This window comes from Psittacula echo (assembly GCF_963264785.1).
Source record: "Psittacula echo genome assembly, chromosome: 6".
NCBI classification, from domain to species: domain Eukaryota; kingdom Metazoa; phylum Chordata; class Aves; order Psittaciformes; family Psittacidae; genus Psittacula; species Psittacula echo.
In genome coordinates, this window is record NC_137743.1 from 16008446 (window position 1) to 16027148 (window position 18703).

General features: G+C 60.7%; 4 protein-coding genes across 5 annotated transcripts; 3 read left to right on the forward strand and 1 right to left on the reverse strand.

Moving 5' to 3' along the window:
- Positions 1 to 6964, forward strand: PI4K2A (phosphatidylinositol 4-kinase type 2 alpha). The gene is made up of 9 exons (XM_080621407.1): positions 1 to 502; positions 2421 to 2621; positions 2859 to 2990; positions 3075 to 3228; positions 3836 to 3897; positions 4017 to 4116; positions 4379 to 4512; positions 4799 to 4858; positions 4995 to 6964. The coding sequence occupies exons 1-9, from the start codon at positions 107 to 109 to the stop codon at positions 5154 to 5156; spliced, it is 1401 nt and encodes a 466-aa protein (XP_080477533.1). The 5' UTR covers positions 1 to 106; the 3' UTR covers positions 5157 to 6964.
- Positions 6811 to 7586, reverse strand: AVPI1 (arginine vasopressin induced 1). The gene is made up of 2 exons (XM_080621418.1): positions 6971 to 7586; positions 6811 to 6891 (listed from the first exon to the last, which is right to left on the reverse strand). Exons 1-2 carry the CDS (start codon positions 7255 to 7257, stop codon positions 6837 to 6839), a joined length of 342 nt encoding a protein of 113 aa, XP_080477544.1. The 5' UTR covers positions 7258 to 7586; the 3' UTR covers positions 6811 to 6836.
- Positions 7512 to 10612, forward strand: MARVELD1 (MARVEL domain containing 1). The gene has a single exon (XM_080621417.1). The coding sequence runs from the start codon at positions 8183 to 8185 to the stop codon at positions 8708 to 8710; it is 528 nt and encodes a 175-aa protein (XP_080477543.1). The 5' UTR covers positions 7512 to 8182; the 3' UTR covers positions 8711 to 10612.
- Positions 8779 to 17651, forward strand: ZFYVE27 (zinc finger FYVE-type containing 27; the record flags this gene model as incomplete). Of its 2 annotated transcripts, none has more annotated exons than XM_080621410.1 (11): positions 8779 to 9068; positions 12929 to 12999; positions 13070 to 13256; positions 13408 to 13503; positions 13690 to 13802; positions 14355 to 14485; positions 14852 to 14923; positions 15294 to 15438; positions 15724 to 15770; positions 16608 to 16689; positions 16882 to 17651. In XM_080621410.1, the coding sequence occupies 11 exons, from the start codon at positions 8779 to 8781 to the stop codon at positions 16944 to 16946; spliced, it is 1299 nt and encodes a 432-aa protein (XP_080477536.1). In that variant the 3' UTR covers positions 16947 to 17651. The 2 variants fall into 2 exon arrangements, with proteins under 2 accessions (XP_080477536.1, XP_080477537.1); XM_080621411.1 differs by lacking the exon at positions 8779 to 9068 and adding an exon at positions 12508 to 12861.
- Positions 17652 to 18703: the final 1052 nt, after the last annotated feature.

The window sequence follows — 18703 nt, forward strand, 5'->3', positions numbered from 1 at the left end:
CGCCCGGTGTGGGCGTGGTGGGGGGCGGAGCAGCCCCTGAGACGCGGTGACGCGAGCGGAAGCGGCAGGCGCGGGTGTCGCGGCGAGGCCGGGTTGGGCGGGCGCGATGGACGAGACGAGCCCGCTGGTGTCTCCGGAGCGGGCTCAGGCCCCCGACTACGGGCTGCCGGGGGCGGCCGTGCGCACCCTCCCGCCCGCCGCTCCCCCGCCGCCGCCTTCCCCTCCCGGCTCCCCCGGAGGCCGCGACCGCGAGCGGCAGCCGCTGCTGGAGCGCGGGGCGCGGGGCCCGGCGGCGGCGCAGGCCCAAGCGCAGGCCCAGGCGGCAGCTCAGGCTCAGGCCCAGGCGGCGGCGGCGGCGCAGCGGGAGCGCAATGATTTCCCCGAGGACCCCGAGTTCGCGGAGGTGGTGCGGCGCGCCGAGCTGGCCAGCGAGCGCGGCATCTTCCCCGAGCGCATCTCGCAGGGCTCCAGTGGCAGCTACTTCGTCAAGGACCCGCAGGGGGTGAGCCGGCCCCCGAGGCCAGCGGGCTGAGGAGCGGTGCTGGCTGGGGGAGGGGCGCTCCCAGGGCAGATGTGGGGGCCGGCCCCAGCGTGGCCGGGCTCCTAATTGCAGCTGGAGCTGCCCAGCGGAGAAGCGTGGTGGAACTAGCAGCAAGAGTGGGGGGCAGCTGGGCTCGAGTGCTGCTTCAGCCTCTTCTGTGGCTCTTGTACCCAAGGAGGGTCACCCGCAGCCCCAGGCCTGTGCATCAGCATCTCATGACCATGGTGACTCCAGCCCTGTGGCTGTGTGGTTGATATAATCAAGGCAAAGTCCTCAAATTATGGCTGGTCCCCTGTAGGTCTTGGCAGCTACGTGGCAACCGTCTCCATGCCACCCACTGGATGTGTGTGCAGCACGGGGTGGCTTGTCTTGTGATCTGCAGCACCCAACCCAATTACTTGAGCTGTTGCTGCTTCCCATGACTCCCTGGCTGCATGTGTGCTGAGATGCTTCCTGGGGAGCAGGAGTGGGCTCCCTGTTCTCTGGTCTGTCCTAGCTTTCCTGCCCCGGGTGGAGCCTGGCTCCCGGGAGCAGTGGCAGGCAGCCCCAGCTGAGCCGGGGCAGTGCACACTTCCTCCCGCCACCCTCCTACTACTTCCCATTGCCCAATATGAGATGTGATATCCCTGGGGTGGCGGCTGGATGAGCAGCGCAGAGGCTGCCTGGCTGTAGGAGACGTGAACTTGGTGAGGGCTGGTGGAGGGGGTGTATGAGGAGCCAAAGCCTGTGTCCTCCTGGCCATGTCATCTGGCAGGCCGCTGGCCTGCCCTGCTGTCAGTGAATGTGGTGTGTAGCTGATTTCTGTGGCTGCTGCCCAGAGTCACCAAAGATTCCCTGCTGCTGACATGAGAGAGTGCAGTGCCCTGCTGTTGTGGGCAGGGGTGAGGCCATTGGTGGGGTGAGAACTTCTGTCTTGTGTCTGCTTTCCTCTCAGCTTCTGAGCTGTACCAGCTAGGATGTACTTCCCCAGCCCTGGTGGATGTGGTTACCTGGATGTGCTGCTGGTGCCAGGCAGACCTGTTTTCTCTGCCAGTGCTGCTCTTGGCAGAGGTCTGTCTGGAAGGGGATGCTGTGCTGCCAGGCCTCTGGCCTCCACCTTTATACTGTCTGTGGCTGGCTGGGCCTTGCTATACTGGACTTGGCTCTATGGAACACACGGCTCCATGCTGCCAGAGCTCTCAACAAGCTTTTTGCAGGCTCATATCCAAGGACATGTTGGCGGTTGCGTGCCTTCACATGTGGCTGATGAGGGGATTGCTTTCCTGCCTGCTCGGGGAAAGTGGCTTCTCTATGTGATCAGGGGATGTCTGCAGTGGTTCTGTTTCCCCAAACCCTTCATCTTCCTTTCTGGTGGACAAAACATTGTTCCTGCCTGCCGTGGCCTGGCTTCTGGTGCTTGGTAGACTGGGATTGCACTTGGATCTCCTGCTGAGGTGTTCTAGTCCCTTTTCCTCCAGTCAGTTTGGGATCAGCTCTGTTCAGTGGATTTTGGAGCCAGAGCAGGGATCAATATCCCCCTCCTCCTGCATAGATGTAATGAGCAGGAGTGAGCAGTAGGTCTCTCCAGCCATCCAAAGGTCACTGGGATGTTTACCAGGGAGCAGCATTATCACTGGTATCTTTTGGGACAAAGGAGGCTTTTTCCAGACACATGAGCCAGGTATGAAGGTCTTTGGGTAGCACCCTGCTCTCATCGGATGGGGCACTGCCTGAGCAAGGCTCCCTCGTTGGAGCTGTGGGGGTCTGCCTGGTCCCAGGAGCTGGTCATTGCCCTGGTGAAGGCACAATCTGAGTGTCCCCACTGTGGACTGGGTCGGGGGGGAAAATGTCCTGATTCTGCCAACTGTCTTGAGTCAGCTCTCCTCTCTCCTCCTCACAGAAAATCATTGGTGTCTTCAAGCCCAAGAACGAGGAGCCCTATGGGCAGCTGAACCCCAAATGGACCAAGTGGCTGCAGAAGTTGTGCTGCCCGTGCTGCTTTGGGAGAGATTGCCTCGTCCTCAACCAGGGCTACTTGTCGGAGGCGGGTGCCAGCCTGGTGGACCAGAAACTGGAACTCAACATTGTTCCCCGCACAAAGGTGAGGGGATATGAAACCCTTGTCTCGGGGAGGCTTTCATGTGCTTCCGCACAGCTCTGCTTGCACCTTGGCTTGTGGCACTGCTGATCTCGCAGGTGTGTTGGGAGCTCTGGACTGGGACTGCCAAGCCGTGGGATCCTTGTTCTGGGCAGAGCTGTGGGAAATGCTGTGTCTTGGCTTTATCAGCCAGACCGGTGACAATTGCCCTAGCTGACATCTGCACTCCTCTCCCCCCAGGTGGTGTATCTGGCCAGCGAGACCTTTAACTACAGTGCCATTGACAGGGTGAAGTCCCGGGGGAAGAGGCTGGCCTTGGAGAAGGTGCCGAAAGTCGGCCAGCGCTTCAACCGCATTGGTCTGCCACCCAAAGTATGGCTGCTGGCCTCCATGCCCGTCTGTCACCACTTCTCCATCCCCTGTGGCCTCCTGTAACACAGCCTCTCCTTTCTTCAGGTGGGCTCCTTTCAGCTCTTTGTGGAAGGCTACAAGGATGCTGACTACTGGCTGCGGCGGTTTGAAGCCGAGCCACTCCCGGAAAACACCAACCGGCAGCTGCTGCTGCAGTTTGAGCGGCTTGTGGTGCTGGACTATATCATCAGGAACACAGGTAGGGATGCTGCCTGGCCTGGAACACTGCTCCTTCATGTCCTGCCAGCTGGAGAAAGGGGATGGGGGCAGGGGCTTGGCATCTCTTCCCAGCACCCAAAATTCCTCTTGACATCACTTGGCAGTTGCCACCAGGCAGCAGCCTCTGGGTAGAATGTGGCTGCTGTGACTGCCTGCTGGGGAAATGCTTTGGCTGCTGGCCTGTGTTCTGGGAGATCTGGAACCACCACTGTACTGGGGTGCAAGTTTGCCAGCTGTGAGGACCCAGGGGCATCTGGAGATCCAGCACCTGACTATGTCCCTGCATCCCATCTCATGCTGGGCTTACAAGTTCCTGCAGGCTGGAAGGGGTTGAGGAAGCACCCTGGGGCTTGCAGGCTGACATGTCTTTTGTGAGCTGGGGATACGTGGACCTCTCCAGTTTCCAGGACTGGTTGTGTAGGGGTTGATGTGGCTTCCCAGGCCTTCAGCAAGCTCCAGGGCTCTGGGGTACAGTTTGGGCCTAAAATGGGTCTGTCTCACTTGTGGGTTAGGAGAGGAGTAACCTTCTGCCTGGTGTGGTGCAGGCAGGCCCTGACACTGACACAGCTGGTTCTATCTCCCTGCAGATCGGGGCAATGACAACTGGCTCATCAAGTACGACTGTCCCCTGGACAGCGCGGGCGTGCGGGTGAGTGGCTCTTACAGGGCAGAAGGGATGGGAATTCCCAGCTGGCTTGGGTTTCTGAGTGGGAGAGGGACTGTTCATGCTGCAGAGTGGTCCTTGTGACCTGCTCCTTTTCCTTTCAGGACAGTGACTGGGTGGTGGTGAAGGAGCCCATCATCAAGCTGGCTGCTATAGACAACGGTTTGGCCTTTCCCTTGAAACACCCAGACTCCTGGAGAGCATGTGAGTTCCTCATGCTGTGTCAGGGCACCCTGATGAGTCATAGAACTCCATGCTCAGGCATCTTCTTTAAGGGCTGGAGAGGAGAGGGGTAGGGCTGTCTCTCTGCATACTTTCTGGGTTCATGGGTGACTCTGCCTCAGCAGGGGCTGTAGAAACCGGGTACTGGACCCTGTGTCCCAGATGCAGGTAATCTGTCACCCAGGGGCATGTGGCACCATCCTTTGCCTTTCCCAGCTCTAATGTCTCCTGCTTACTCCCCCAGATCCATTCTACTGGGCATGGCTGCCCCAGGCCAAAATCCCCTTTTCACAGGAGATCAAGGACCTGATTCTTCCCAAGATCTCAGACCCCAACTTTGTCAAGGACCTGGAGGAAGATCTGTATGAGCTCTTCAAGGTGAGCTCGGGGAGCGGGTGAGGGTGGCTTGGGAGGAAGAAAAGCTGGGGTGGTGTTGGGAAGCTCCCTGTCAAGGCTGCAGAGGACAGAAATGTGGCCAGGCTCCTGACTGTTCATGAGCTGAGGTACAGCTGGGTTAGCCCTCTGCCAGGAGTGGAGGATTCAGTGTGGGGAGAAGCAGAAAACCCATGGGATAAGAGGAGAGGCTTGCTTGGGGAATAGGCATCTCCTGCACTGCTTGAGGCAGCAGGTGGATCTCACGTGTTCTCTGTGCTCTCTCTTCCAGAAAGACCCTGGCTTTGACAGGGGACAGTTTCACAAGCAGATTGCTGTCATGAGGGGCCAGGTAAGCTGTGTGTAGGGAATGTGGATGGGTGAGGCACAGAGCCTTGTCCTGCCGGTGTGGCAGGTAGGGTGATGGGGTGGATGCTCTCCATTGCTGCGTCAGGGCAGCTCGGGTATTGCTCTGTTGTGCCATACAGATCCTGAACCTGACTCAGGCGCTGAAGGATGGGAAGAGCCCCCTTCACCTGGTTCAGATGCCGCCTGTGATTGTGGAAACAGCGCGTTCCCACCAGCGCACTGCCAGTGAGTCCTACACACAGAGCTTCCAAAGCCGGAAGCCTTTCTTCTCCTGGTGGTAGCCATGGGAGCCACAGGCAGGGCTTGGCTGCCTCGGACTTGCACTGCGAGAGGAGCTGGGCCACTGCTGGCTCCCGTGGCTGGGACTCGACCTTCTGGGTCGAGTGCGGCTGGAGGAACGTGCAGCTGAACTGGAGGAGCCAGGCAGGTCGGGCACGGTCCCTCCTCAGCTCCGTTGGAGCTCAGTGCCCTGCCTGGGGCAGAGCCCAGGGGGAGGAGTGGGAATCCTCTGGGAGCTGTGGTGTGGCTGGGACCCTGCCCCTCCCTCGGCCTGCATGCAGTTCTGAGCACCCCTGCTTGGGGCTGGGATGAGCAGGCTGCCTGGACCAGTATCCATCCAGGCCTTCACACCAGCCACTGGCCACTTTTCTTTCACACCGTGCTGGCTGCTGGGCTGGGAAGGCCTGTAGCAGGTTGTCCTCCCCTCCCTTGGCCTGAGGGTGTGCTTGTACTCCACCGTCCCTCCTCTGCCCCAACCCTGTGCATGCTGCTTTCCTCAGGGGGAGTTCCTGCTGCCCACTGGCGCAGTGGGGACCACAATGAACGGCTGTTCTCTGGCTGGGGGCTTGAGGAGGGAATGGATGAGGGACAACTCACAGAGCTGGCTTGGGTGCAGTTAGAAACTATGGGGAAAAGAGGTGTTGGCTTGTCCTTGTGAGGAACATGTGGCCCTGGGAGGGGCTGTAGCTTGGAGGCCCCCTCCACAGCTGGAGAGGGCTGAGGGTGGGTGCAAGCACTTTCTCCCCCTCTGCTGCCCTGGTCCATCCCTCCTGCCAGGTCTCCACAGCTGCTCTTGCTTGGCTTTTGCCCCTGCTCCCAGCAAGCTCCCTGGCTGCTGTGCAGTCAGTGTGGTGCCAGCCTTGTGTGTGCCTAGGGCCCCCGTGAGGGGTAGGGGACTTCTGGGGAAGGGCCAGCGTGGCTTTTCTGCTGCATGGGAGGGAGGTGTGATGGGAGCATGGGGGGGGGCCATTCTGGGCTCCTGGTTGTCCTGGTGCTGACAATCCCACAGGCCTGCTGTGGGGGTGAGGCCCCAAGCCCCTCACTCCACAGAAGTCGCTGAACTCATGTTGTATGAACAGTAGCAGGGCTGCTGCCTGCATCCGCTTGCCTTGAGCCGCAGCTTCTTCTGCTGCCAGGGGAAGCTGGGGTTGGAGCTCAGTGTCCTGTTAGCTCATCTTTGGGAGGTGGGGGGGAATGAAGGCAGGTTGGGGATCTGCTGCTTGAGCCTGGGAGGGGAGAGCTCCCTTGTCTCCTGTGCAGGGAGGGGGCTCAGCACTAGTTGTGGAAGCACAGGGTGGGCAGCAGCAAGACCCCAGCTTCCTGGCTAGGCGCAGCTGCATCTGTGACTGACCCAAAATGTATCGTTCTAATGCACTGTAGAAATGTATGTAATGTATTTAAACCATGCAACCGTCTGAATAACAGAGCTGCCGTTCAGCTGGATGTGCTTGTGTGTCTCTGCAGCATCCTAGAGCAGGTCGGGGCTGGTCCCCTTGCACCAGGACTGGTGCAACAGCCTGGCCCAAGGCCTTGCCACCCTGAGGGAAGGCGAGGGGACTGCAGGACCCAGCGCAGCCTCACGCAGCCACCACTGTCCACCTTTTATTAACCATTGCAGCCTGTCGGTACACTTAGTGTCCTCACAGGTCCTGGCACCCGCTGTCCAGCAGCCCTGCACTTTCTCAGTATGCCAGCCCGGTGCTGCTACATGGATTCTCAGGCTCCTTCTCCGCGATCCTGCGGGGAAGGGGCATATGTTAATGAAGGGGCACCGCTGTGCTTGCCCCTGTTCCCCACCGCCCCGGTGCGCACTTACCGCAGGTGGCCGAAGCGCCGGAGGGCCCGTGCCATCCCGCCGCCGGGCTGTGCCGGTTGCCGTCGCCGGAGCCGCCGCAGGGCCCGCGCCATGCGCCGCTGGCCCCCGTACCGCCATACGAGGCGGGCGCGCTCCTCGGGCCGCTCGGCCCCGCCGCTCTGGAACAGGCTCCGCAGCTCCGGCAGCCCCACGCCCTGGAAAATGTTGGCCGAGGCCCGCTTGCGGCCGCGGGCTGCGGGCGCTGCCCGCCCCGGAAGATCGCTCACCACCGAGGCTGGCGTGCCCATGGCCTCGGCCGCTGCGAGTGCCGCAGGGACGGCGTCAGGCTCCGCTCCCGGCCCGCGTCCCCCGGGCTCTGACGCGGCTGTTCGGTGAGGAAGGACCCGCCGCGGCGGCAGGGAGCGGGCGGGCCGCGGCGCCGGGCAGGAGGCCAGCCGCGCGGGCGGGGCCGCTCCGGGACGCGGGAGGCGCCCGGCTCGGGCCGGAGCACGCAGGTCCGGTCCCGCCCTGCCGGTGCTCGCGCCGCTGGGCCCCGCCGTGACCCCCTTTCCCTCGCTCGCACAGAACCTGGCGAAGGCGGCCGCACGCGGCTCCGCGGGGTTGGCGCTGCGCTGCCGGGGCCGCTCCGCGCCGCTTTACCGGGGTCCCGCCGATGCCCCGCGCCGCTCATTCACCCGCCGCGCCGCCAATCCGCGCCCGCCTTCTGCTGCCAGGGCCAATCGGCACCGAGGGGCGTGGCAGCACCGCCCCTCCGCCGAGCTAGGCCACGTGGCGCGACTGACGTAATAGGAGGGGCGCGGCCCCGCCCCTGGGCGGAGCCCCAGTTTACGTCACAGCGAAAGGGAATCCCGGGTGACGTAGAGGGGAGTCCCGGCGCGCGCCCCTGAGCCGGCCGCAGCGCGGGGTCCCTGTGCCGCTCCCCCAAGGCCCCGCCGCCTCTTACCGCCGCCTCCCGCTTCTCCTCGGCAGCGGAACGGGACGGGAAGTGCGCGGCAGCTCCCGCCCGACGGCAGCGGCAGAGGAATCCGCTGCCGGGCGGGGGTGTCCGGTGGGCCGGCGGGAGGCGGGGCGGAATGGAGCGGAGGGGAGAGGAAAGAGGCCCCGCGCGGGGAGGACCGTTAAGCGCCAGATGTTTGGCAGCGGCCGCGGAGGAAGTTGCTGCCGGAGCCCTGAGTCCAGCCCGAGCAGCGCCGGAGCAGGCAGGGCCGCGCCATGGCCCGCCCGGCTCCCCCGGCAGTACCACCGCCTCCGGGGCCGCTGGCCCGCGGCTCGCTCAGCCTTCACCGCGCCTACCTGCGGAGCCCGCTGGGCCTGCTGCGCCTCGGGCAGATAACGCTGGGCGCTGCCTTCTGGGTGACGGTGGCGGCTCACAAGTACGAGGGGGCGGCTCACTTCGCACTCTTCGCTGCCGTCCTGGTCTGGCTCCTCACCTTGGCCCTCTTCGGGCTGAGCCTGCTGGGGCGCTGGACCCTGGTGCCCTGGCTGGGCTCCCGCTGGCTCCTCACAAACCTGGTGCACGACCTGGCGCTGGGAGTCGGGCTTTATGCAGCCGCCACTGGCATCATGGGCTACAAGGCTGGGCGGAAAAGCTACTGCAACCTGCCGGGCTACAGCCAGCACTGCCTCTATGGGGCTTACCTGAGTGCCTCTGTCTGTGGGGGCATCACCGCCTGCCTGTACCTCTTCTCTGGGCTCTACTGCCTGTCACGACGCTGCCGGGATGAGCGCGACATCATCTGAGACCCCACAGCACTCTCCTTCTCGCTTGTGGACTGAGAGCAGCGCCCTTCCGGGGCAAAGTGACCCTGATGCCCCATCCCCTCCCGGCTGACTGCACCACGCTTCCCCCAGAGACTCCTGCACAGACAGATGGACAGACAGAGGCCTTCCCCAAGCATGGCTTCTCCTGCATCCTACCAAGACAACGTGGAGCTCCAGCCACTGCACAGGCTCCTCTCCCAGCCCTGGACAGATGTTGGCTATCGCAAGTGGAAGGACACACGTGGATTGTCCCTCAGAAGGACACAAGTTTCTGGAAGTTCTCCAGGGCCCCTGCCCAACTCCCCAGTCCCCAGCCTTGCAGATGCTGCATGCTCAGGTGGGTGCTGACCTATCCCTGGGGCAGAGGGTATTGGCCTGGGGACTCTGAGCAGCGGGCAGTGGTGTTTAGTGGGGTTGGGTAGGTATAACTGCCTCCCATATGGCCTTCCAGCAGCCCCTTCCCACCATTCCCAGCTGCACGGCGCCTCCACAGTTCTCTAATGGAGGCTCTGATCTCGGCTTCCCCAGCCTGGGCCCCTCCTCCTGTCTGGCCTGAACACGTCTCCCATCTTGCTGGAGCCCTCTGAGGTTCAGCCCCTCCTGCTCTGCACTCTGGGGGTGTGGAGACACCCAGGTCCTGCACAGCCTGACCCACTGTCACCCCGGACCCTCGACACGCTGTCCTGCTTGGGGCTGAGCCCGCACAGGACAGCACAGACTCCATCACTGCAGGGTGAGGGGAAGGGTGAGCAAGGCCATTGCCTGGTCCAGCCCTGGGGCTCATACTGCCCCAGGATGGGGACGGATGCCCTTGGGGTTGAAGGGAGTTGAAGGGAGCAGGGCACAGGGTCGTTCTCTCCCCCTGCCCTCCTGCAGTGAGGTTCATGGCTCTGAGCCACCAGGGCCAGGCTGCTCCAACCAGGACAGGCACAGCCTCACCAGTGGCACTGAAGACTGGCCTGCAGCCCTGCCTGGCTCCATGGCACTTGGTTTATCATCCTAGAAAACTCCTCTCTGAACAATCTGGCTCTATTTTGGGCCCTGAACTGCCTGCAGACCATGGCGAGGTGGAGGAGCAGGGTGAGCATGGCAGCATGGCAGCACTGGACTGCTGCTGGCGCTGTGGCTGCGGGTGAGCTGCGGCTGGGCACTGTGGCGACACAGCCTGTCCTGGGCAACAGAAGAGGATGCCAGCAGCGGGCCCAGCCCAGCCCTGGATCAACCTCCGCAGCCCACCGGGTGCCAAGCCCTGAGGAGGCTCTGTGGGGCTGGCTGGAGCGATGGGCAGCCAGAGACTGGGAACTTTTGGAGGAGCAGCACACTGGGGCTGCCCTGCCACAAGCCCTCCTCACCCTGCCAGGGGGCAGGTCCTCTCTGTTGCTCCTGGTGTGAGGGATGATCTGACCCAGTTTCTTCAGAGGCTGAGATCGGAAGGATGGGTGTTCCTTACAGTCCGTTCTCTGGCCACAGACTCTGGGTGTTGTCTGGGGTTCCCTGGTGCCTTTTCTGGAGTAGAGAGCAGCAGTCGTGATCCTCTTGGGGCTTGGGAGGGTCTGGGGTTGATGCTGAGTCACCACTTCCATCATGAGGTGCTGTCCCAGCTGATCCCCCCTCATGCTGTGAGCTCTGCGAGCCCCCAGGCCATCTACCCCTTCCCTGGGCAGGATGTTCTGTCCCCTCCCTGTGTCAGGGCCGGTCCCCGACATCTCCTGCCTCTGCCTGCTCTGGTGCAGCCCTTGGCTCAGGCTGCCCAAGGTGCCCAGCAGGGCTTCTGCCACCACAAGTGCCTTTCCCTGCCTGTCGTGCCGGCTCTGTCCCCCCTCCAGCCCCTTCTGCAGTGCCTATGGATTCACCTTCCAAATAAAGCAACACTGGCGCTCACCAGGTGTCTGGGCCTTTGTGCTGGGGTTGGGATCTGTTGCGGATGGGGTCTGAGTGGGGTCTGAGCTGAGATTACCCCTGGTTCTGTAGCCCTGCACCGTAGAGCCTCCTGTCTGGAGCCTCTGGTTTAAGCCCAGCCAGTAACTCAGCATCACGCAGCCACTCGCTCACTTCCCCCTTTTTCCCCCCTCCAGGCAGGATGGGGAGGAACATCAGAATAATGTAAACCCCATGGGTTGAGATAAGAACAGTCCAGTAACAAAAGCATAATACAAAACTACTACTACTCACAATAATGATAAGGGAAATAATAATAATTATAAGGGGAGAAAATATAAAACTAAAAAGGGAAAGGAAAAAATACAATAAACACAAGTGATGCCCAATACCGTTGCTCACCAATACCCAACCCGACTCAACCAGTGATCTTGGCCTTCAGGGTAACTGCCCCTAGCTTATATACTGGGCATGACGTGGTGTGGTATGGAATACCTCTTTGGTTAGTTTGGGTCAGGTTTCCTGTCTCTGCATCCTCCCAGCTTCTTGTGCCCCTCCTCACTGGCAGAGCATGAGACTGAAAAGTCCTTGGTAGGAATAAACATTACTTAGCAACAACTAAAACATTGGTGTTATCAGCGTTGTTCTCCAACTAAAACCAAACCACAGCACTGCACCAGCTACTAAGGAGGACAAAAATAACTGTTACAGCTGAACCCAGGACATGTGGTCAACGCATCCTGGTGTGCTCTGGGGTCACGGGCAGGATCCCTGGTGCTGAGCCACCCCTCCTGGTAGAGAGGCTTAAACTCCTCCCTTGGGGACAGCGGCTGTTCTCTGCCCCCTCCAGAGACAGGGCACAGCTTGGTCCTCACATGAGCGCTGATTGCAGGCACTGAGCATGGCCACAGGGACACAGGGGGGACAGGATGGAGCTGCGTTCCTATGGGCTTTGTCACTCCAGACTGAAAGGGCTCTCTGTTCCAGGGCTGGGGCACTGCTGGGCAGTCATGTCCATGCTGCTGGGGCCCTGGAGAGCTGGGGGTGGGCTGGGGGCAGCTCCTGGGGCTGTCTCCAGCCCTGGGCTGCACTTTTGGGATGGGGATGAGCTTTGGACCTCTACCTGCAGATGGGGCATCACCATCATGGGTCACATGCTCTGTGTTGTACTCACAGCCCAACAACTGGTATAAGGTTAACAAGACTGCATGGAGTATTATGGGATAGCTTCCCCTCTTTTGCAGTGTATGCAGCTCAGGGTTCCCAGAGCACCCCTGGGAGCCAGCAGCCCTGCCCTACTGCAAGCGCCTGGCAGGATGCCTGTGATGCCTGCGGTGGTGGGAGCAGGACCTACGGCTCTGCTCTGCAGAACAGTGCCAGGGTAGCCAGGGCTGGGCCACTCTGGGGTCATGGAAGAGCAGTGGATGAGCTGCCAGCCATGCTTATGGGCCTGGGGGTAACCTCCCGCTCCCTCCCAAGTGCCAGCGTGGGGACAATTTCCGGTCACTCTCTGTAGAGAGGTTCCCAGCAATGAAGCCCATGGGGACAAAACCACAGTGCCCTGCACGGCTGAGAGCAGGCCATGCTGTGACCCAGCCTGGGACTGAGCCCTGGACCAGGAGCTGACCCTCACTAGGACCAGACCTAGGCTGAGACTGAGCCCCAGATAGGGAGCAGTGCCCAGCCCTAGACTGGGATCGGGCCGAGTCCTAAACCGGACCAGCCCCGGATCGGCACGAGGCTGGGACCTCGATCAGCCGCAGGTCAGGGACGAGCCCCATGTCCGGACCGTGCCCACCAAACCCGGCCCCACGCCCAGGCCGCAGCCCCGACATCACGGCCACTTCCGGGACCAGAATCTCTTCCGCAGCTTCTCTCGCGCAGGGGCGGGGTTTCTGCCCACGCGTTCTAGGCCGGCTCTTCTGGTTGGCTGCGTGTGAGCGCCAGCGGCTGACGTCAGTGACGTCATGGCGCACCTGGCCTTCTCACGGAAGTGGCGGGTAGCGTAGAGCGGTCGTGGCGCGGCGCCCTGTCTGGCGCGGCATGCAGGCAGTGGAGCGGGACGGGGCGGCGGGCAGCCCCGAGGGGGCGGCGGCCGTGGCCGGGGATGCCCCGCCGGAGCTGCCGTCACCGTCGCCCAAGGCCGCAGCCGCTGCTTTCGACCTGCTGGAGCTGGTGCGGAGCTACCGGCGGTTGGAGCTCTACCTGGAGCCGCTGCGGGATGCCGCCGAGGGCGTGCGCTGCCTCCTCCGGTAGGTGCGGGTTGGGCCGAGACCGTCACCGTGACCTCACGTCCCTCACTCTCCGTCTTCCCCGCAGGTGGCAGCGGCCCGTGTGCTCCCTCCTCGTCTGCCTCGGCCTCAACTTCCTCCTGCTGACCCTCGGCAGAGGTGCGTGTGCGGGGACAGGGTCGGTTTTCTGCCCGGAGCCCCGGGGCTGACGCTGTCCCTCCTCTTCCAGCCGCCTGGTACTCGGTGCTCGCACTGCTGGTGGTGGTGCCGGCGCTGCTGGGCTACCTGCAGGAGACGTGCCGGGCCCAGCCCTCGGAGCCGGAGCTGGTGCGCAGGAGGTACCACAGCGTGCGGCGGGAGGACCTGCGCAAAGTGCAGCTCTCAAAGCAGGAGGCTATCGCCCAGGTCAAGAGCTTGTGAGTCTCTGGGGTCTTACCGCTGTGGGGCTCCTGTGGCGTCTGCAACCAGGAAGGCTTCTGGGTTCACACCAGCCTGGCCGCTGTGAAGTGTGGGGGAGCCAGGGTGGGTGTTTGTGGGGCTTTTTTGTGACTGAGGTCTCATTTGCAGCCTGATCCAGCTGGAGGGGTTCCTGAGCGGAATGTGCTGCAGCTGCGAGGCAGCGTACCGTATACTGTACTGGGAGAACCCCACTGTCTCTTCCCAGTGAGTACTATGGGTCAGGCATCCTGTAGTGGGGTCAGCAGGGAGAGAGGCCCAGCCAGGCCTGTGGAGCTGCATTTGATGTGTTTGGTACTTGGAGAGAGCAGGTGGAGATCCACGTGAAAGAGAGGGGCTTGTGCTGTGCTGTGATTTGCCTTGTCTTGACTGCAGTGTTCTGCTCCTTGTCAGATTTTATGGGGCACTCCTGGGCACTGTCTGTGTCCTTTACCTGCTGCCCCTCTGCTGGGTCCTGGCCATCCTCAACAGCACCCTTTTCCTGGGCAACACTCAGTTCTACCAAGGTAAGAGACTTCCCTGGAAGTGGCCTGTGTGGGATGGGTTGGGGAAAGGCCCTCTGAAGCCAGGTGAGAGCCTCTCCTCATGTGTGTCCTGGCCTGGGTGCTGTTTTCTGCTCTCCTCTATGCTGTGGCAACCTGGGGCTGACAACACAGCTTTTACGTGAGCATTGGCATCCCTTTTGATTCTGACCTTGCTTGACATGAAATACTCTCAGTGCCTGTGGCAGTGTATGACACTGTCCTGAAAACGTGCTGTCAGTGGGGAGGAGAGCTGAAGGTGCTCCCTGTTCTGTAGCACATGCTGGAGTGAGATCTCTGTGACTAAGGCCCCTGCTGTTCCTTATGCTGAGCTGGGGCAGATAGTGGGGGGGTTTCTTGCTGCCCTAACTTTGATGTGTGAGCAGAGGAGGGCTCAGGATACCTGATAAGTAAAGGCTGTATGTGCCACTGACCCATATTGAGCCCTGGAGATTGGCTCTCGCAGCTGGCTTTTGTGCAGTGGGGCTGGAAGATGGGAAGTGCCACCCCATTCCAGCCGCATTCCCCTCTTACCAGTGATACTGGAGCTCAGGGCCTCGATTGAGCAGTGTGTGGGAGCCAAACGCCTCGAGAGCACTCCAGAGCCTGCTGAGCCCCTGCCTGCTGCTGCCCCCCTGGACCAGACCCCCACACCCACCAGCACAGAGGTGAGTTATGGGCAGGGCTGTCACTTGAGGAGTGGGAGTTGAAGGTCACCCTTTGGTCTGACTGTGCCTGTGTCCCTACACCCTCAAACTGCTTCCAGCTGCCAGCTTTGGTGATGGAAGCCTGTGAGCGCCTCCAGAGTTGCTGGGGGGCTGCCCTGCTGCACTGGGGGCTTGGCTCAGTTGTTTTGCTGCATGTGAGGATGCTGTCTGGGGAGGTAGGGGCTCACTTCACCTTCTGGGACTCATGTCTTCTCATGGGGCTGCTGAGGGGCTGGTCCTTTGTCCTGGAACCCACTGCAGAAGTGTGGGCCCACCTTTGGACAGGGGTGTGGGTACAGCAGGACAAGCTCTGTGAATCTCTTGCAGGACCTTACCCCTGGCAGTGTGGAGGAGGCGGAGGAGGCAGAGCCTGATGAAGAGTTCAAAGATGCTATTGAGGTTTGAGGCTGGTGGGATTGGGCTGTGCCTGTAGGGCTGCTGAGGTGGGAAGGGATGAGAGCCTCGGTGGGCAAGCTGGGTGCTCAAGGAGGGTGGCTGTGGGGCTGGGTGCCTCTGACTCAGTCTGTACTGCCTCTCCTCTATCCCATGCTGCGGGAGAAGGAGAACCAGCTGCTGGTCATGGTGAGTACTGCCATGCCAAGGCATGCTGGAGCAGCTGGCAGCCTTTGCCTGGTTTGCTGGTGGCTTGTGGGGATGCCATGTGGAGCATCTTGCCTGTTGAGTGCCCATCTCTGGGCTAGGTCACCCTGCAGCCCACGAGCGTGCCCACAGCCACCCCTCCACGCTCAGCTGGCTCTGCTCTCTGCAGGAGGATGATGAGACCTCTCAGTGCTCAGCAGATTTTGACCTCAGCCTCCCAGACAACGGTTTTATGAGCAAAAACGAGGTGATCCGCAGCAAAGTGTCACGCCTCACTGAGCGCCTGCGCAAGCGCTACCCCAGCAACAACTTTGGTAAGGCTCAGAGGAGCTCAGCATTGCAGGGGCTGTGCTGCAGTGGTGACCACTGCATTGGGAATGGGCAGAGTGGGGAGGTACCTGCTAAGGCTGTGTTGATACCTTCAATGACCTCCTCTCTCCATGGGGAGGATATTTCCAGGCCTCCTAGGAAGGGCAAAGATGAGAAGGTGCAGCAATACCACCTCTAAGCTGAGGCTTTACAACAGCCGTGGGTGTTCCTGTAGCTCTCGTGGTCCTAGGCAGGAGAGCCCTGTCTGATCTCTGTTTTATTTCTTCCAGGGAGCTGCACTGGCTGTGGAGCCACCTTCTCTGTGCTCAAGAAGAGGGTGAGTCTGCAGCTTCCACCCCAGCTTGCTGCCTGCTCCTGAGGCAGAGGTGGTGTGTGGATCTGGCTCACCCTGGCTTTCTCTGGCAGCTCAGGTGGTTGGCCTCAATCACAGCTCAGCAGCAGATGACCTCAGCTAAGTGCTGGGTGTTGTTGCATGCCTAAAGGTGACAGGGATCCCTTGTGCTGTGGAGTCTTTTGTCTATTTGCTCCTTTGGAAGCTGCCTCAGGCTAAACCTATGTGTACTGAAGTAAAAGGCACCTGCTCTGTGCTCTTGTTTAACTCATGTCCTCTGGCTTGAGAGCTTCCCAATGACGCAGAGCATGGGTCTGTTTGTGGGAACTAGAGGATCAAAGCCCACCCCTTTTGTCTTACCTGAGTCCCTGCGTGTGGTGCTTGGCAAACAGTCCCCTGTGCAGTTCTGGGGAGGGGGTATCTCTTGTCCTCTCCAGACTTGCACTGATGTCTTCCTGCTGCCTCCCCTTACTCCTGGGTCTGAAATGTCTGGCGCTCTCTGGAGCTTGCATCCCTCCAGGGTTACAGCATAGGAACTGATGTAGTGTCCTTAAAGCTCCTGGAGCCTGTGCTTTCTCAGGTTGGACACAGGCTGCCTGTGATGTTAGAGCACACTTGAATGCAGATCCAGCATGTGAGGCCTGGGTGATCTGTACAGGTGGTGTTGGCAGATGCCTCCTCTGCTGTTGCTGTTGCGGCTCAGGGCTTGCACCCACTCCCCTTCAGCAGGGAATGCTGTTAGCAGTGTTCCAGCACTGAAGTTTGCCAGGGAAGGCTGGGAATGGTCTTAGAATAGTGTCTCACCCCCATCTCTCTCCACAGCGGAGCTGCAGTAACTGTGGGAACAGCTTCTGTTCCAGGTGTTGTTCCTTTAAAGTTCCCAAGGCTGTGATGGGAGCCACAGGTGAGTGGATGGTGGAGAAGGGCAGAGGTCTGTCTGCTGCAGGGGTTTGCCCCAGCCCTGGTGGGACAGGACATGTTCAGCGCTGCTTGGCTCAGGACAGAGTGGCAAATGGTTTGCAGCTCTTGGAGCAGCTCTGAGAGTTACCTGGGAGTGGGGAAGGAGAGCATCTCTGACACCTCTTTTCCTTTCCAGCCCCAGAGGCTCAGAGGGAGACGGTGTTCGTGTGTGCTCTGTGCAACCAGGTGCTCATCAAGTGACTGCACCAGCCCCAGCCAGCTCCTGGGTCCTGCGCTGCCTGATGCCTGGGCTGCTTGGTTCCCAGCTGGCATCACCCTGCCAGAGGCTGCCTGGGCCCACTCCTCCTCCTGCCTGTACCAGCTGGGGGCAGACCAGCCCTACTTGCTACGAAGCATGTGCTGCACCAGCTGTGTCTCTGCAGCAGAGGGGCTGTACCCCATCCCCATGACTGCCCCATGGCAGCTGCTCCAAGCCCTGGCACTTTCTGCACCCCTCCACGTGCTTGTCAGGCCCTGTGGCCTGGCTCAGTGATGGAGGAGCCATCCTTCCCACTTGTGGTCCTAAGTGGAGCAGAATAACCTCAGGGCTCTGTCCCTGCCTTTCCCAGCATGGTGCTAGGTGACTGTATTTTAGGGATCAAGTCAGAGCTCTACCTGCATCCATTTAGGATGTGGTCTTTGTCCCTGGCTCAGCTCAGCTCCTTCTAGTCACTTCTGTGCTGCTTGGCCTCACTGTCTGCAGGTTTTATCTTTTCTCCACCCTGTTTAGCTGTAGAGTAGAGGAGGCAAGAAGGTAAGTTTTGGCTGGGCACTGTGGCCAGGTCTCCAGGTGCAGGGTCAGAAGAAGCACAAGTTGCTGCTCTGTGCATGTAGTGACTGCTGCTTTCTACTACAGATTAATATATAGGTGTATATAGAGAGTGACCAATAAATCTCTTGCCCTCAGCTGGCTCTTGTCTTGCGCCAGTGAAAGCTGTCTCAGGTCACCCTGGCAACTGTGCCCTTGGAAGATGGTCGTGGAGAAGTGTGTCTCTGCCACTAGCTCCCATTGCTTACTGGGATTTCCATCTCCTGTCAGGCTGTGGCCTTGTTTGCCCCTGCTCTGTGCTGTGTGCAGTTGCCCCTCCGTGGCTGTGCCAGGGAGCAGCTCAGCCCTGGCCGGAGCTGGTGTGTTTCCTCTCTGCCTCCCACAGCTGCTCCTTCCCGTGCCCTACCCAGGCGGTGGTCCAGGCAGCTGCCTGCACACACAAGGGTGACCTTTCCCTGTGTGAACAGCAGCGCTCCCAGCTATCCCAGGAATGTGACCCTGGCTGCTGTGCAGCTGGGAATGGCCGTGGCCTGTGTCCCTGCCAGCCAGCTGCAGCTCCCCCCAGCTGGGGGGTCTGGGGTGGCCGATGCTCTTGGGCTGGCATTGGCCAGTGCCCACCAGGCTGTGACATTCACCAGCTCCCTGCTAGTGTGGGAGCTCACATGGGGCAGCCTGAGCTGTCCCCTCAGGCATGGGCTTATAAACCTCTTCCTCAAGCTGTGCCTTACGAAATGTGGGGTGAAGCTGGACTTGGCAGTGATGATGAGGGTGTCTGAGTTGTGCTGGGAATGCTCCAAGGTCAGGGTGTGTGGGAGGGCTGGCATACAGAGAGCCCAGCAGTTACTGGGGGCAGTGGAGCAGCTGTAATGGTGGGGAGGGGGCTGTGCAGCACCTGAGAGCTGTGGGGTTGTGTTTGTCAGTGGGGGTTTGTCTGCAGGTGGGTGAGTACTGGTCCGTGGGGGGTGGACGTAGTGGTGGTGTTGAGCTGTCGAGCTCATCAGCCGATGGAAGGAGGCAGAGAGAAGTTACTTGTCCTTTGAGAGAAAACACTTGGAGCGAGGAGCACGATGATCTGTGTATGTCTGAATGCTCCTTGGAAAGATGCTAATGACAGGAATACAGAGGGCTACAGAGAAAGCTGAGCTGTGGGAGATGGGGTTTGTTTGCGCACTCTGAGTTATGCAGTGAA